General features: G+C 39.6%; 1 protein-coding gene across 11 annotated transcripts; it reads left to right on the forward strand.

Annotated features, from left to right (window-relative positions):
- Positions 1–1,592: 1,592 nt before the first annotated feature.
- On the forward strand, positions 1,593–19,162 carry LOC108102063 (chloride channel protein 2). 11 transcript variants are annotated; one of them, XM_017206695.2, is made up of 17 exons: positions 1,606–1,862; positions 3,911–4,747; positions 13,376–13,483; positions 13,763–13,928; positions 14,019–14,147; positions 14,758–14,891; positions 15,016–15,172; positions 15,247–15,457; positions 15,544–15,645; positions 16,022–16,256; positions 16,321–17,418; positions 17,510–17,554; positions 17,634–17,669; positions 17,852–18,130; positions 18,247–18,276; positions 18,353–18,586; positions 18,653–19,162. In XM_017206695.2, exons 2-17 carry the CDS (start codon positions 4,574–4,576, stop codon positions 18,956–18,958), a joined length of 3,444 nt encoding a protein of 1,147 aa, XP_017062184.1. In that variant the 5' UTR covers positions 1,606–1,862; positions 3,911–4,573; the 3' UTR covers positions 18,959–19,162. The 11 variants fall into 11 exon arrangements, 10 of the variants coding, with proteins under 10 accessions (XP_017062184.1, XP_017062191.1, XP_017062187.1 ...); XM_017206698.1 differs by lacking the exon at positions 1,606–1,862 and having other exon boundaries at positions 4,637–4,747; positions 13,744–13,928; XM_017206693.2 differs by lacking the exons at positions 1,606–1,862; positions 3,911–4,747 and adding an exon at positions 8,534–9,441.
- The last annotated feature ends 56 nt before the right edge of the window (positions 19,163–19,218 follow it).

The following is a 19,218-nucleotide window of genomic DNA, read 5'->3' on the forward strand; positions in this document are numbered from 1 at the left end:
CAAATCTGGGGAGCCACAAAATCTATGGGTTTCACATTTCACTTTCTTTAATACACAGTTGACAGCTCAGTATCTCTGTGGCGATAGATAACGACCTGTCAATAAATTTATACGTCTATTTTGATCTAATGATCATTTCTCATAATTGTACCAATAAACTGAATGCTGAAAATAGATAACGTACGATACATATTACGTACTAGCTTTGCTGTGGGTTATGAGATCTCGTAAAGTAAAGGAGACGTATTTAAATGTACTTATGACCAAAAGAGGAATTTAGGCACACGGCAGCTTCAAAGTTACTTCACCTTTTTTGACAGGCGCTGTGACACAGCTTTTCTTTTTGCGATAAATGTTTACTTAATTACGGCTTTTTCCTTTTAAGGTGCAGATACAGAAATTATATCATGCTAATCACTTGAATCTATTTGATGGGCCTTGATGCGCGTGTCAGCAACAACAAAAATAACTGCCAATTTGACAGGCAAATAAAATAATTTCAATTTAATTTGTAAGCAAAAATTGCTGGCTTTTTTGAGGGTAAAATAATTGTTTCTCGACCACCTTATTAACTTTATTTGTATTCAACCACCTAAAAAAAACCCTCGCGAGAAATATTAAAGCATTCTATTGTACTTTTTATCGCCTCTATTCATAAATGGCTGTTACTGAAATGAAATGAAATGTTACTGTTTATTTTCGTACGTTCCCGTCATAATTTCCACCCATCTATAGTGTCTATGCATATAGCCAGGTGCTAATGGATCAACCACGTTCGTTGATTTGTTTATTGCGGGGCAGATTTTAATTTTACGCAACAAGCGTACAGATGCCGGCTTAATAGAAGTAGAAAATTCGGATTACAGGGGAGAACAAGAACTAGTTAGACGAGTTTAATTTGTTTTGAATAAAAAATTCCCCTGATCTGCGGTTTCATAAAAACCTCTAGAGAATTTCAGTTGGGTTTGCAAATTATTGGGAAAATACATCTGATGAAAGAGATTATTTTAAAATAATTACTAGCATAGTTTAAAAATAATTAAAGTGTGCCAAGGACTAGGATTGTAACCCTCAACATTTTTATTACTTGCAAAAAATCTCTGGCTTGTGATGTTATTTAAAAATATTTATTTAAGCTTGTTATATATTTTTGTTGTGGGTAAAGTTTAAAGAGCGTCCAATCTTGAAGAATTTTTACAACACCCAACAAATCCCATTCATAAACGCGCCGAAATTTTAATCTAGAGACTCCCTCACTCAGATTTTTATTTCGGCCCATAAAGAGCTAGTTTGAGATAAGCGTTTCGAATCGAAATCGTAACAAGCTCCCGGTTTCACTCTCTTTTTTTAACTGTTTTGTTTTTTTGGTAGCGTGCCGAACGGAATGCTAATTTTCCACCAAATTAAGTCAATCGGTTTGGGGATATTCTGGAGAGCGTTCGGAAGTGGCGGTATCCCAGGCTGATCAGCTGATCAATGCGAGCGAGCGAATATGGAAATACTGTAACTATATGGACGTCATTAATCTTGGCCGAGACCGCGAGACTGCGGGTGATAAGCAGTGGCTCCAACACCACCATTCCACCAGCTATTCGGCGAGAATGAGCAGCGGTCGCAGCGCCAGCGACGACGACCAGTCAATGCCAGAGCGCGAAGCGGTCGCGTTGACATCGGTAGCGCTGCTCTCCAATAATAATTCCCCAATACAATAATATTATTATTGTAATTCCCCACTCCGGCCAACCCGAGCTAGAATATCGACCATGCTAATTGCCGTGCTGTGATACGCGATTCGGTTCCGATGAAACGCCAGCAAACATCAAAGTTAAACACATCGTCAAAATCAAACATCAGGCCAAAAAGTGAGTGCTATCAATCCCGGCCGTGTCTTGGCCACTTGGCATGTGAGACCTGGCGATCGTAACAACAATAACTAAGGCTGAATAAAAAGCCAAACACGCGCCACAGGTGTGAGCAGGTGGAGCTCGAAAGGTGACGGGCGGTGTATTCGGTGTTCTCATTATTCCCATTCGCATTCGTGACGTTTTCGTTTTGCATCTTTGCGCCGTTTTAATTGATTTTATAACGAGTACATAAGCCCGTGTTACTACAGTAAATATATACATCGAAATGCAAATATTTACAACCGCATTCAGATATCTGTTGATCGCCGCAGTGCGGAATATTTCGATGATAAAAGGGTGACCGAAATCCATTGTCATATAGTACAAATTCTCTACAAGCAATACTGTTGTTTAGCGCATTACTTCCTGGCCTTTGTTGTGTTTGCAAAAATAATTTAAGTATATTTTTGGCAAGCTTTGAGTTTTTTTCACGGAATTGGAATTATATTTTCCCTGGTGTATTTTTAACACTCATCAACCGTTGAGCACTGCATTTGAGAATCTAGAGTGTGCACTTGTAAATGGTAATTCCTTGCAGCTTAAGTTAAAGGGTCTGGCTTAAAATCCCATTATGAGTATTCCAAAACTTGAGCAGGCAATCTGGGTCGCCAAATTCCGCTTTCAACAAGATTTGTCTTCCCCATTTAGAGTATAAGGTTTCTCCTTATCTGCTAGAACAAATATGTGCACTCATGTTCATATATTTTTCAAGTGCTCTGCGAAATCCGTGCCGTTATGGCCTGACTCAGATTTGCCATTAATAAAGTATGTTAGCTATGTGGAGCACTTTTTAAACTATTGACATGTATTTATAATTCAATAAAAAAGTGTGCGGGAATTGTTTCCCTTTAAAAGTGTTCCGAAGAAATTCCAACCACTTACTTAATTAAAAAGCTCTGAAAGCAAATTAATAGCCCTAATTAGTTTACCATCAACAGCCCCAGTCAACAAATCCAATCTAAAAATCACGAAGCAATTAAATAATTTGAGACCCATTTAAATTCGTCATGAATATCATCTGGTTTTTAGCAGATCAATATAGCAACAAAATGAAATCAGGGAAAATAATCGAAATGTATATGCAAAGTTATTTAAATGTTTTTTATTCGACAAGTAAAAGCAAAAATCTGCGTCGAAGCCTGATAAATCCACTTTTTACTTGATATTGTGGATTTAAGGGCTCCTTCCAGATGGCAATAGACGATCGTTGGGGGAATACGAATTCGCAAGCCCATAAATTTGCCAAAACGGGCGCCATAATAGTGACAAAAGATTAAAATAATGTAATAAATCTTTGAAGTTTAAAAGTTGTTCATAGAGGGTTGGTATTTAAAGGAAATATTAGCATCATAAATTATTCCGCCATAATCCACTTTGCGGTAGAATAATTCCTGCACATTGCTCTAGTATTTGGTGTCAGGTTTCCTCAATGATAAGGCTATACTCGTATAGTGGGGTCTATCGCTCAGTCAGAGGTTTGTGCAAATCAAAACAAACATTGAAATTCTATACTGTAGATGGTTCCAGTTTGTAGGTTTGGTGTAAGATTTATTTCCCTAACGATGAAAGTAAATGTAAGAAGGGTTGAACTGAATATTCTGTGACTTAAATAAGGTATTATATTATAGTTAAAATGTCTTGATTTTTATAAGTTATCCTTGAATGTTTAAATAAGTATTTAAATTGTTAGATAAAAATTCCGTTTTAAAAATGTTCAAAGACAAAAGATAAGCTGTGCTGTGTTTTATCAGTTCTGTATCGTATCGCTTTGAATTAACCGCTGTTGTTATTTACCTGCTCACTACCTTGTTATACACCTGTAATTATTTTGGCCGTTTTTGCGCCACTTATCAGTTGAGATGCTTGCATTGCTTGTTAGGCATACACACGCTCCCATGGAAAATTCATTAGCTGATACGCCGCTCTCAGCCCGTTATTTGCATTTGTTTACACTTTTTATATATGGACCTACGAGTATAATATAATATATTCCGGATTCGTTGCAGATCGTCGGCACGCCTTGGCAACACACTCACTTTGATAAGGAGATAATTAAAGTGTAATACATTTCGCTGAACTGCCTTTCGTCGGGGTCGTCGCTTCGGCCGGTGTTAATTAAGCCTTCACACAGTTAAGTGTGCCACTTGAAATGTCCGCTCGGAACACCAATAAACCTCTTAAGCGCTGCCTTATCGCCAACAGCCGGATTCGGCCAACGGAGTAGACAAAAGTTAAAAGTGATCTCACAGATAACGTCGTCGAGGAGCTGAATCAGAATCAGAATCGGATTCGGATTCGGATTCAATATCAGTAGCAGCAGAAGCCGAAGCAGCAGCAGAACCAGTAGCAGTAGCAGCAGCAGTAGAAGTTTCCCAGGCAGCAGCTATAAAAGCCAGCAGCATATTCATAAATAATCTTTGGCCGCGGCCACATCGGCGGATCAACTCCAATTCCAATTCCACTGAAAGCCATTGAGAGGAAGTCGGTCTTGTGACTTGGTCGTGTGGTGCAGCAGATAATTGAATTTAATGCACAAATGAGCTCAAGGAATTCGCATTCATAAATCCGAATGCCCAAGTGACGAATGCAATCCCTCTGCCGCTTGCATTGTCTACCATCGCCGAGAAATTTCACTTCCGAGTCGCCTCGCACATCACGCCCGCTCCACGATGAAGGCGACCAGGAACGGAGGTCAGCTGCTCATCGCCCCCTCGCCGACAGCCCGCCTGATGCCCCTGCGCACCTACTCCAATGCCTCCTCCTTGGGCCACCACCACCACGACAGGAGTCCTCTGCCCCACGGCGACGATGAAGAGGGTGGTCTGGGCTACCACCACACGCTGGTGAGTAAAAATATCTATTCAGACAATATTTAATTAAAATAAAACAAGATAATTAGCCTCGTTAAAAAAAAAATAAATGTTGCACATGAAAAAGAGTTCACAATTTTATATTAATTATTCTTTTCTAAAATATGCAATTTATATTACCCATATTTCAATATAAATTCAAAATATTTTATATTTCCAATTTCTTCATTTAAATTACTCTTTTTTTAAATACTAACAAATGAGCACTTCTGTAAAGATTTTATAACTAGTCAAATAACTGAAGATGAATATTATAAAATACGTTTTACTCAACGGATATTATGAGTCATTATAGAATTTTCTGATATTACTTTAGTAATTGCTGAGATTGTGTAACAAGCTAATTTAACTGTAAGATAGCTATCACATTCATTCAATCTCGGAATTAACATACGTCATTCCATATCGTATCGGGTTTTGAAAATTACCGCATTATTGACATTTTTGTTTGTGGTGAGAGGCATTAGGTTGGCAATATTGTTTTACTTCTAGATAATCAGAGCCAATTGTTGAGCAACATCATATACATTGTTATTTTTTAGCTCCGCTTTTCTTTGTAAAGTTCAGTCCCCTCTTTTGACTAATTATATACTTTAGAAAATTCAAAATAATTATAGTATTAAAACAAACACATATATGTAGTCAGCACCATTGTTCGTATTTAAAATAAAACATTTTCCACTTGATTTATTTCTAAAATAATATATAATTTCTGGCGAGAATTCACAACAATTATTCAAATTCGCTGTGATTCATGCCCCTTGTGCTCCCTAATCATAAATTTCGTTCATATAGTTTTATGGGGGTGGCGTGAAAACTCACCAGTTATCACGACAATTTTATTGATCGAGAATTGATTGATTGGTTTACAATGTCAATCGGATTCATGAGCATAAAGTTTGGTTTATTATCGCAGCAATTTCCGAAAGTAGCGACAAATGCTAATCTATTAAGTGCGGTAACACCCAAACGAATTTTCTAAAAAAGAAGGCAGCAAATATTCGATTATTAACTGAGCCGTAAATACCCGTGCTAATAGGAAAATACATTTATCTATTTAAAGCCCACAATTGTGTTTGCATTAGAACGCCTCCAACGACCCCACTTGTTTGCTATTAATTTTTTTTTATCGTAATTGGTTGGCTGGAAATCCCATGTTGATAATAAATTGCTGTCCACTGAATTTTTATTTACATAAACACGTCGGTGTGGCGCTAAGATTTGGAAACTCCAACCTTGTCACAGTTGGCTTTATTGACAAGGGGGATCACTCGATTATAATTGTATTAGTCTGACTACCAGACGAGTTGATTAAGTTAAATTCTCGGTTCATTCACCATTCGCTTAATGCCCTTTTTTGTTAACCGGTTTTCACGTATAATTCATTTGAAAAACAAATGTTATATAGGCCACTGTTCAGAATATGAAATCAATCTTTTTGTGAGAAGTGTTTCTGTTTAGAACACATTTATTTTATTTTTCGTTAGGGTATAATTGAGACCGATACGCCTTTACACACTTGTTTCTTGTTTTACTTTTTCCGCTCATGTGATTAACATGTGACTATTTGCTTGTTTTTTCTTTATTTGCTTATATTTTTTAATTTTTGTCATGTGCTATGACACATGTAGCTCAACATGAGATGGAGACGGAGATTATATTAAACTTGAGGAAATGTGCAGGTATTTTTGTGCAATGTTGGAAATATTTAAAATTCCCACGAGTTACAAATAAGGCTTTAAGTTGAATATTTATTTATTTGTGCTTGACAATGTAAAATCTGTTTTCTCGATCCAGATAAATCTGTCTTAAATACATTCCGTGTTTAAAATTATTTCCGACTCTGTAATTAGCACCTAGGGATAAACGCAAAATAAATGTAGCCATAGTGTAAAAATGTTTTAATTTTTTTTTACTATAGTAAAATCCTGAGAGGCGCCTAAACAAATGAATTTACCTTTTGACAAAGGTATTTAAGCTAAATACTCACTTGAGCGCTCAATTAGAGATCGGAAAACAGATACCTTGGCAACAAAAACTAAAGTAGATGTTTAAGTGGTTAAATTTGAGTTTATTAGACCGCTTATAAAAGGCAATAGACTGCCAGTCGCTTGATCACCAGATAACCCAAAAGGAAGCATTATCCACTTGGGCTTGACGGGTTCTTATCGAAGTTATATTGTTCCATCCATCAAAATTGAATCGTTATCTATAATCACTTTCACTTAGTTCACCGTTTCGGGATTTCGGGATTTCCAACATGATACGTCTAATTAATTTGGCCATTGTAATTTCTGTTTGCGTTGGCTATTGAAATATTGTTATAGCTCATAAAGATATGTTTTCTTGTTTGGATCATAAAGTAATTAAGCTAAAATTATATTTCTTTATAGCATGGTATTTGGGCTCACGCGCTTTGTGTTTATCTTTTCCCCACGGATACAATCCGATGGTCTATATATATAGATGTATGCTGAGCACGATATTTGCACACAGATTTCATTCAATTTTTAATTAAGTTCGGTTGCTTCCCCATCCTTTAAAATTGTTCACCTTGCAGCAGGTGTTGTTGCTATTTGGACCCTTATCGCGGTTTTTGCGGCTCGGAAGGTGTTTCTAGCACCATTTGAGATGCTGGCTCACCAGTCGCCACACAGTTTTAGCCAAGATCACTTTGTTTTATCGCAAGCCTGCTAATTTCTATCATATGAGTTTTTAAAAATGTCGCTTCGCAAGAAAGTAAGTAAATTATCATCTCATCGATATTGGCGTACACGTCGGATTTATTTTGATATCTGTAATTTTGGGCAGAATTTGTTTAACTAAGTTGGGTAAGACTTTAGGTATTCGTCGTGGTTATTTATTCTTTACCAAAACCTGTTCAAATACCAGATAATCCTTCCCAAAAGCCTTTTCAAAAAGTAACAGCTCTTCTAGAATCAATTTCAAAAGTAAGATTACAGTAATTGTTGAAGTTATTTTTTAAGAAAAAATCAGGATTGAAGTAATAAAACTAGGCAACTTATATAATGTGTTTGGTTAAAAGTAATTATTTGATTAAATCGTTAATCTTTAAGTTTTTATCAGCTATAGAGGTCACTTAACCTACCACAATTTTTTGTTTAACAGAAACATAATGACAGGTTATTGTCACGCACTGCTTAATTGGTCAAGCAGTGCGCTGATATCTAACAGCCGGCGACAGAAAGTGATAAAGCTTTTACTCTCTTTCACATCGCCTCTCTTAAGTTCTAATTTCTATATCAATTTCCTGAAAGTGATGAAAGTTCAAGATTATGGGCTGAGTGCTCTGTTTACACCCTCACCGACAATCTATACCTATTTAGGGTTGCCATTATCGCAAATAAGGGGAAGAACTCGCGGATTGACTAAGACAATAATGAAATTTAAAATAGTGCAGGCGAGCTAAAAGAACCGGTACACTTAAATGTGATAAATCCAACAGATGCTCGAAGACATGTGACCCAATGCCTAGTCTACACATTGAGACTATTAAAGCAAGTAATCGCAATTTATGCGGCTTAAGTGATCCGACACAGTGGGTTGAGCAAGAAAAAAATGTTTAAAAAATCTACAAGGAAAATATATAATTTCCATTGACAGTACTTACAGTATTAAGTTGAAAATTATGACAGCTCTTTCCACATGGTATTTCAGAAAAATATTATAAATGCCAAGGTTCATAATTAAAGAGAATATAGAACGGCAAAAACATTATACCTCAGTTATGGATTATATTTTCAAGAATGTTTTATTAGACATCTGATAAGACTAGGAAAACTAGATACCATCCACTGTGCACCGCACTTCGTGTCATCCAAGCGGTTGGCATTTTCACTTTTTTGCCGCTGACCAGACCCGAGATTATTAAATTTATGATATTCTATTGATGTTTACACGCAAACTTTGACCGCTCGAGAGTGACTGGTTGGGCATGAGAACTACTATATCTGTATATATATGAGTAGGTATATGTATATGTATCTGGCGACGGGCGTCCGCAAACTTGAGACCGCTGGATGACCAGACGAGTGCGTCGGTGTCTGTGTACTAAATTTAATGGAATCTTGAATTTAAGCGGGACCGGAGCGTCTATCCTCATGACACTATTCAGTTTTCAGTTGGACCTAAGACATTGTTCGGCTCACACGCAGCCAGCCGGGAACTCAATCCGCCGAACGGAATTCAAATACGGGAAATGAGCGATATCCGTGAAATGGATGTGACGCGGCCGTATCGATCCCATCTGTGATAGTGCGCCCTTGATTGCGTTGAAGCAGTGCTATAAACCCATTAAACACCCATTTCGAACTGACAACAGAACAATGGTTTATTTCGGCGATCGGCAACGCGATCGCAATCGCGATCGGAGTAATCAGAAAGTCGAGCGTATTATTCACGATGAAGAGTTTGGCGAGGAGAACGTCGAGCTGGTGGACTCGGAGTGGGCGGACTTCGAGAAGTTCATTTGCCAGTTGCGCAAGCGGCGCAACAGTGCCATGTCCATGGAGGAGGAGCTGCGTCACGCGCAGCGCCAGCCGAAGATCAAGTCGCACGCCTTCTATCCGTGTCCGCCGCCGGCCGAAAATGCTCGAGATTCGGACTCCTCGGACGACGATGATCCCATCGGATACATCGACACTTTCGTAAGCACACTGAAAACAAAATATACTTGTTCTAAAATCAGTATCAATATAGTATTGATAGAGAATGTTTAAAAGCGATAAAGAGATGACAGAAAATACAATTTCCGGTATTAATATTACTTTACTTAATGGTGTAAATGACATATTAATCAGTATCTTTAAATCTTTTTTTGTGCATATAAGGAGTTGTATAATAAAAATACTGGTAGGGAAAATCCCCTTTATTAGCTGATAATGCAAGGCATAAAGTTGTTATCTGAACATCTGTCTGGGGCACTTGCATAGCTTTTCTATACAGCCACGGCAAAAAGAATAATTCATTGGTAATACATTGGTACACAAAACAATGTGTAAATTTGCAATATTGTAACCTTCTAAATTTGGAACATTTTTTTTAACAACCACCACTTTTTTATTTACTGCTGATAATTGCAAAACTTTTACTATTATATGAAATGTTTATAATATAAATCATATTGCTGTTAATATATTATCAAATAATGTGTGTATATATGTTGAACAGCATTTTGGCAATATCAATTTATTTCATGACAACTTGCGTATTTTCCTTCTTTTTTTGTTTAACAGTACTTTAGCTTATTTCACAAGCGCATTGCTTTATAAATCGTCGTGATTATACTGCCAATAAGTCTGGTTATCCGAATTTCTTATTATTATTACCCCTATTTAATGACGCAGGGAGTGTCAGCATTTTCATCATTGATCACGTAGAGGCACTCGTAAAATATTTTAATATCATATGATATTGTTAAGACAATATTGAAGTGAAAAGAGGGCCATTTAAATTTTTACAAATTTATGGCGACCACATAGTATATCAATCATACGCACTGTGGCCTTTGCCATAAAAGCAAATTTATACGTGTGTGTTTTGTTTATTATTTGAAATCGAATAATCTGCACAGATTTATTTGCACTTCGCCGTCACACCCGTTGTGGTACATCTGCCGTGAAACCATCGATCAAAACAAAAACTTTTTATGATTCCTGAATGGTTTTCCAAGCTTTCGCTCGCCGCTTTTCTTGTTAGTTGCCTCTGGCGATTTTCCCACTTCTATTCGCATCTGGGCGTTTGTAAAAGCAATGCAAAAACAGTGTACGACGAATGACAAGACACGCAAAGACATTAGCTATTTTTAATCCGATTATAACGAAAAGTGTTTATTATATTTAAGGAAAGCAAAAAGAAATTCCATTGCTAAAGGTATTAGGGTGCCAAAAAAGAGTGACCGTACCGGGAACCCGTAGGTGAGCATTATGCACGATTCGAAAACCTTCAAATATTGAAAACTCCCGAGCACTTAAATCAAGCCGCAAGTAGTTATTTCAAGAGCACATCCTAAATTGATAATCCATTAACGTGCAATTAAATTTATGAACCATTTCAAAACAGCAAAGAATTCGCTTTTGATTACCGAACCATTCCGAACTTGAAAACAATTTCAAGATTCATATTTTGTTTACACATCCCCCGGGCCATTTTTTCATCTTCGTGTTGGCCGTTTTTTAATATCGGCACAGCGTGCTACCCTGCCGCAGCGTCTAGCCAAAAGAAAATTTCAATAATTTTCCACACAGAGCCGCCGAAAGCTCGACAAGTCAGTTTAGTTTCAAAAAAGTTTAGGCCAATACAAGAACGCTCGGTGGCAGTCGGGGAAAAAGAGCCAAGAAATCAATGGATAATGGAAATCATTAGAAAGTGCAAATTATTGGAAAATATATAGGTGATTTGTGAGCAATACCCGATTCGATCGGAGCGATAAATCAGATCCAAATGAGAATCTGAGGCACAAGCCGTAAACACAAACCGATGGCCCAGTAGTGTAAAATGTTAAAAATAAATGGCAATGCATTTTACAATCGCCGTGTTTCCGAGACAACGGGGCTCAAGGGCAGTGGCATCCACCTCTAATTACGTCTGGCAGTGAGAGATTCGGCCAGCTTGTGTACGCTTCTGTGCAGCCGAGATAACCGTGGCAAAAAGAAAAGAAAAGAAAAGAAAAAACTATAAAAATAATTGGCAAACAAGATGCGACACAAATATTCGGCCAACAGCCGCGGGCATGTCAAAGGCCGTCGCCATCCGGATCCGTGTGACTGTGAATTTTGATTTGAGCCGATTGCGATACAATTCTCGATACGATTCTGATACGATTTTGATTTGTGAATGCTAATGCCAGTGTAACACACGAATACGATTCTGATCGGGATTTTGAGTAGGGAACCTCGTTCGTGTGCATCGCTTGCTTCATGTTTAACAACAGCCACTCGCACCAGGATGAGTACATTCGCGAATACGCCTTCGAGCCGGAGCTGCTGATCAATCGCGAGGACTACCAGCGGAAGGAGGAGCGCGCCCACCGCTCGACCGCCTCCACGCCCGTCCGCCAGCGCTGGGATGACGTCATTGCCAAGCAGAAGGAGCAGCACCGCAAGCAGAGCGTCGACGCCGATCCGCCCGGCGATGACAAGAACCAGATCGAGATCGAGATTGAGGCGTTCTACTATGTGAGTGGCCCACGAGCCACCTAACACCTGCCACCCTCCACCTGCCCCTCCTCCCAATCCATCACGAGTGGCATCCACCCGTGGCAGTCATCAAATGCAGCCCTCAACAGACCCTCAAAGAAGCACAGAAAAAATTCACCAAGAAGTTGGCCCTTCAAACCATAAAAAAAAACCATCTTAGTAAAACCGAAACCAACATCACCAAAGCCAGTTACATTTATAAAAATGAAATGCGATCAATGTTTTTAAATGAATTTTAGAATAACAAAACAGTTTGCCATTTGAATCAGTAATACTTTACTTTTGAGTGTTAAACCTAAAATATTCAAACTGAAGATAATTCAAGGGAGTTACATTTTTGAAAACGTTAAAGAGCAAAAACCATAATAACCAGAACCAATTTCCCTTTCGATAATTACAATTAAAACATTTTAACGTAATTTTAAACAAGGCAGTAGTGGACTTTCACCCAAGAAAAATAATTAGAGAATGTATATCAGAATTAAAATTATACATATAAAAATAAACTCATAAACATTCTCTTTATTATTTTATTAGGACCATTATTTAAGCACTCAATTGCCTGGCGAATCGTCTAGTCTTGTCTAGTTCCCACACTTATATATCCATGTGTATTATTTATTTATTTTACTTTCCTCGGCTGCAGCTACCAACCTCTTGCATTGACCCTCAAAGCACACACCGAAAGAAATTCACCCTGATGTTTGCCCTTCGTTGCGCAAATATATCAGATTCGCCATTGGAATTCATAAAATTTCACTTATGCTGAAATCAATCGAGATTTTCACTTTCCCAACAATTTTCGTGAAACAACAATGACAACATTTTTCGTGAACCAAATAATGACGTATACGTGATTTAGTACACAAATAGTTGCAGCTGTTCGACTTTTCAGATCGCCTAGACAAAAGGTAGATCTCTTTCACCGGAAAATACCTGTTTACTTTCAAAAACTTGTTGCTAACCCATTTTCGGAAATATATTTTAACAATACTTAAGCGTATATAATAAATAATGAAAAGGAATGAACAGAATGCTATAAATAAATAAATTATATAAATTGACTTTTTGAAAAATGTTTAAATACATGTTTTTCCACAAGCCTTAAAAAAATGTACATGGGTGAGGAAAACAATCGTTTCGGATTTTTCTAAGTGCAAGTGTCTGTGCATTTCCTACTCTGTCATCAGTTCTTTTTCTCTTGCCATTTGTCTAGAACGCTCAAGGCAAATGTAATTGTTTGTTTTCAACACAGGTAGCACAAAAAGCTTCTTTGTTTGGTTTTGAAAATATGCCTTTACCATAGTTATAATTAGAAAATATACACCTTTATTTTTTGATACCAAAGCTCAGGACATGACTAATTTTTCGTTTTTCTTCGCAGATGTATGGTCGCTATACCAAAGATCTAGGAGAATTTGCCAAGGATGAAGCCAAAAAGCTCAAAATACTCGAAAAACGACGAAAGCAGGAAGATAAACAAAGGAATAAGGTAAAATTAAATAGAACGATCAAGCATCGCCACAGCACACAATACAATATTAATGTTTTTGCGATCTATTCGAATGCAAACTAAACGAGAATCCTAAATATCTAAGGTATGCAAGGAAAACAAAACACGCACAAGATTCATGCCCCACCGCTAACTAAATTTGAGTTGTAGCCCCATGTAGATCGTACATACCTATAGTATAGTATAGTATGGTATACTTAAGATCACCCTTCCGAACGCATCGGTTTATAAAGCAGCAGTGCTGGGAAATATTTGCAGGAACTGCTGGGAAAGCACTCGACTCGGGCGAAGCGGGTGTCATCATGGGTCTGGAAGCACACGGTGGCCCGGCTGGGCGAGGATTGGGTCTTCCTGGCGCTACTGGGAATCATCATGGCGCTGCTCTCGTTCATCATGGACAAAGGCATATCCATATGTACAAACGGTGAGTGCCAGCGCCATCAATCGATTTTTCAGCTCGTTTTTAGTGCCCATTTTTCTCCGTTTCTCCTTCGCTTTTTTTCTCTCTCTCTAGCGCGAATTTGGCTATATCGCGATCTGACGTCACAGCCTTTTGTTCAGTACATAGCATGGGTCTCACTGCCGGTCTGCCTGATATTATTCTCAGCCGGCTTTGTCCATCTCATCGCCCCGCAAAGTATAGGTAAGTGTCGGCATTATCACACATTATCCACACGCCACACATTACTATATATCATACCATATATATTCCTTCTAATAACCGTCTTCTTCTCTAACTAACTTAACTTGTGTAGTGAAGTTTTGTAAATTTAGTCCGCTTGAGTAAATAAGTATATAATTTGCCCTAAATTGCCACCCACTCTTCCGTTTGTGCTGACGTCGGTTTTCCAAAATTGTAGAAATTGTATGAATTTTGTGCTTACTTACTTTACTTCTATGGTTGATTAGGGCAAATTCAGCGAACGAATCTTGATTGTTTTCTGTGACGACACAGTCTCTACCTCTCAATGAACTTGAAGGGTTTTTTAGCAGAACCCGTTTAACATAATGTTTTTGATTTGAAAAGTACGATTAGTACCACTGCACTCTGGCAGCTGCCCACTCCAAGCACTCTTGGCACGTCTTAACCTTTGAATCCTTTGTGTCTACATGTTAAATACTCGAAGCACTAACTATCAAAACAATTCTGCTAACTGCACACCTCAGAAACTAACTACTAAAACTAGAACTATTAAGCAAGCAACCACTGCGCGTATGATCAATGCAAATCTATATAACCAAACTGTGTCTAGGTTCCGGTATACCCGAAATGAAGACCATACTGCGCGGCGTTCAGCTGAAAGAGTATCTCACATTTAAGACACTAGTGGCCAAGGTAATTGGTTTAACGGCAACTCTGGGCAGCGGTATGCCATTAGGAAAGGAAGTAAGTATAAGAATTGATCTCACACTGCATATGCGCACCACCGCGTGGTGCAGTTTGGAAAATCTCTCTCTGCCATAAGTGCCCAAATCTCCGATCTCCATATATATATGTTTCGTTTCCCTAGGGTCCTTTCGTACATATAGCAAGTATTGTAGCACAATTATTAAGTAAACTTGTCACATCATTCCAAGGCATATATGAGAATGAGTCGCGTAACTCGGAAATGCTGGCCGCCGCCTGTGCGGTGGGTGTGGGTGCCTGTTTTGCAGCCCCAGTGGGTGGTAAGTACTGGATCTCAATCTTATCTTCGCCATCTGTTTGTGTGCTCTGACCTCTGACCTACGGTAAACCACAGGTGTGCTATTTAGCATAGAGGTAACCACCACTTACTTTGCGGTTCGCAACTACTGGCGCGGCTTCTTTGCCGCCGTTTGTGGCGCCACCGTCTTCAGACTGCTGGCCGTGTGGTTCCAAAACGCGGACACCGTTCGAGCCCTCTTCCTCACGAACTTCACCACCGAATTCCCCTTCGATCCCCAGGAGCTGTTCGTCTTCGCCTTAATTGGGTAACTATTTCAACTATCTATTCTAATATTTAATTATTTAATCAACTATTCAATTACTTGATTACTTTAATGTTCTTCTTATTTAGTCTGGTCTGTGGCTTGGGTGGCGCCTCCTACGTTTGGGTCCATCGGCGGTACGTCCTGTTTATGCGATCCAACAAGCGGATGAACAAGTTCCTGCAGAAGAAGTAAGTTCTTAAGATCTCATGCATAAGATACTCTTTTCCTTTCTTTATTCAAGTTTTTTAAAAGCATGTTGATCAAACACTTTTAGAACCACTTAGTTTTAAAAATTGTTGACCTTTAAATTGATTACGCATACGCATGGTTGCCATGAATCAAATATTTTTTTCATCCAAGAGGCACACTTGAAATTGACATAGTAATTTTTATGGAAAAATAAAACAGAATTACAATTTTAAAGGTTTAACTTAAAGGTTTGATGTGTTAATACTGTTCTATTCTAACAGAACTTTTTAAGGAAAACTAAACTTCTGTAATTATGTTTTCAATGTATTACCTGGTTATATAAAACTAATTTTTATTATACAACTTTTCTTTCAGTCGCTTTTTGTATCCGGGCTTCCTGGCCCTGTTGGTCTCCAGCATATCGTTTCCCCTGGGAACTGGACAATTCCTGGCCGGCGAACTGAGCACCCACGAGCAGGTGACGCAGCTCTTCAGCAATTTCACGTGGTCACGCGACGATCTTACCGTGGAGCAGGCGGCAGTGGTGACCCACTGGATGACCGGTTACACCAGCGTGTTTGGTAACCTGGTCATCTACACACTCTTTACGGTAAGTAAATATCCTGCACCAAATTACTATGGTGGTACTGATTAAATACTCTTTTATTTTATAGTTCGTGTTCTCCATTATCGCCTCCACGATACCAGTTCCGTCGGGCATGTTTATTCCGGTTTTCAAGATCGGAGCTGGCTTTGGTCGACTGGTGGGCGAGTTCATGGCGGTTACGTTTCCCCATGGCGTGCGATATGGAGGCAGACTGTCACCCATTATGCCAGGAGGCTATGCCGTGGTGGGAGCTGCTGCCTTCTCGGGATCCGTGACCCACACGGTTTCCGTGGCCGTGATCATCTTCGAGATGACGGGGCAGATTACGCACGTGGTGCCGGTGATGATTGCCGTACTGGTGGCGAATGCCGTGGCAGCGCTTTTGCAACCGTCGATATACGACAGTATTATATTGATTAAGAAGCTGCCGTACCTGCCCGATCTGCTGCCCTCCAGCTCCGGGATGTACAGCATATTCGTCGAGGACTTCATGGTGCGGGATGTGAAGTACATTTGGCACGGCATCTCCTACCAGAAGCTCAAAGAGGTCCTCAAGCAGAACAAGACGCTGCGCTCCCTGCCGCTGGTGGACAGTCCGGACAACATGATCCTCCTGGGCTCCGTGCAGCGGTACGAGCTGATCAAGATGATCGAGAAGCACATCGGTCGCGAGAAGCGCATGGAGGTGGCCCAGAAGTGGCAGAAGGAGGCCCAGGAGCGGGCGCTCGAGGAGGAGAAGAAGAAGCAGGAGGTGGAGCTAAAGATGCGGCGACCATCGCGGTTCGAGGTTCTTCCCGCTCCGGATATTCTCAGCCTGCGGCAGATTGCCAACGATGAGATGCTGCCGCCCAAGAAGAGAGCGGAAACGCTTCACAGTTCGCTGGCGCCTCGGAAATCCATCCTGAAGAAGACCAACTCCTTCAACCTGAAGACCTACGCCCCACCGATGGCCCACAGTCCCAGCATCACGCCCTACACCACGATCACCGGCAACTCGGAGTTCCGCATCCGCTCCGCCTTCGAGGCCATCTTCAAGAAGTCCACCACGCTCCAGGATGTCCAGCCGGATCCGGAAACGGGCTCCCTCTCCCCGGCCGCCAGCCACACCGAAGTGGAGGTGCCTCGAACTCCCAGCACTCCCGGAGTTTCCAAAAAGGTTCAGCTGGTAAGTAAAGCTATCTAAATAAGTAAGTGGGAATTGGGTTGGATTTCTGGGATCTTAAAGTAATCCGGGAGATGGAATATCTCTTTTCAAGTCTGCACAAACTAATTGGGATTTTGTAACCGATCAAATCATGCTGGTAAGTAGCTTACTAACATTCATTACATTCATTCCTGTGAGTTTTGTGCAAACTTTTAACCCAATCTAATATCTGCAAGCAAGTAAACCCTATTTCAACGGAAGCAACAACATTGGTAAGGCTTTAAGATCAAATAAAAGTAGAAAATGGAGATTAATAACCTAATATTGCTGATAGTGCAGCTATATATAGAGAACTGCTAAAAATGTAATCGGTAAAAAGTGTAGTGAATGCTCGAATACCCAGATTTAAAAGCAAATGGATTTTTTTATAAAATCACTTACTTTTTGTGCAAAGTCTGCTGAAAAGGATAGCAGCGATATAGCATTATCAAATAGTGGGGATAACTCAAGCCAATCATCAGATCGACCATGTGTAAGATTCAAAACGAATAAGGTTGCGGATTTAAATAGCTCTCCTCAAACGACAAAAAGATGTGCGAAAATAAGGTTTGCCAATGAAGTGGTTGTTAAAGGTTCGCCCACTCGAACGAAAATCGAAATAAAAGACTCAAGTGAAACGGGAACCACTGGTGAAGGTGTCGATGATGCAACAGGTACAGAAACGGATGTCGAGGTAGGTTGGTGTTATAATATTTAAAAGGTTATGTCTACTAACGTCTTCATACTTCATCAACCTAATGAAACCAACGTTCTTTCTTGTTTTTTTTAATCTCAATTAACCCAAACAAGACCGTTCAAAAACCAAAGTCAGTGCAGTTGGTATGTCTAGAATAAATAGGATTAATTCAAGTTTTAAGACTCAGCATTATGAACTTTTAATTGTATTTACTTTTAGCCCAGGGAACGTGTCATCGACATGTCGCCGGAGGACCAGAAGCAATGGGAGCTGGAGGAGATGTTGAAGCCCATCGATCTGCAAAAGGCCAATGTGCACATCGACCCATCGCCATTTCAGCTGGTGGAACGCACCTCCATACTCAAGGTCCACTCGCTGTTCTCGATGGTGGGCATCAACCACGCCTATGTCACCAAGATCGGAAGACTGGTGGGCGTTGTGGGACTCAAAGAAGTAAGATTCGATTGCTCGTGTCTTAAGATTATAGCTAATATGCTAATATGGTATTCCTTTCAACAGTTGCGCAAGGCCATCGAGGACATCAATAGCAATAGTTTTGTGCCACCCACGCGAGATGAAGATGCGGATGAGAAGCCGGCGGTTGAGAAGCCTCTGCTCTCGACAAACACCAGCGATAAGGCGGTGGACATGACCGTCACCTCAATGGACTCGGCACTGTCCAATTCCGAGAACTGCTCGGACATCGAAATGGAGCACATAAAGCACACGGATAAGGGCACAGTATCGCTCACGATACCGCCACAGGAATCTAACCAAAACCCACCGGCGGACACAAAAACCACAGAAAATGGCAATCATGCTTGAAACAAGATGATTGGCCATCAGAATAGTACATACGATACGTATACGTAATATGTTTGTAAAGATCAGCTAAACACCTATATCATAAGTTACGTCTTACACGAGTTAGTCATCAATGTTATTATGTATTTATATCTCGTTAGTTCATAATGTCAAAGATATCGTGATCTATATTTAAGTTGAAAAGAAAATGAAGTCACCAACGAAGCCTTTCTTTTTTATTTTGTTGAATGGGTTTTTAAACTTATAATTTAAATACCACC

Source organism: Drosophila ficusphila, unplaced genomic scaffold (assembly GCF_018152265.1).
Source record: "Drosophila ficusphila isolate 14025-0441.05 unplaced genomic scaffold, ASM1815226v1 contig_791, whole genome shotgun sequence".
Classification (NCBI taxonomy): Eukaryota; Metazoa; Arthropoda; class Insecta; order Diptera; family Drosophilidae; genus Drosophila; species Drosophila ficusphila.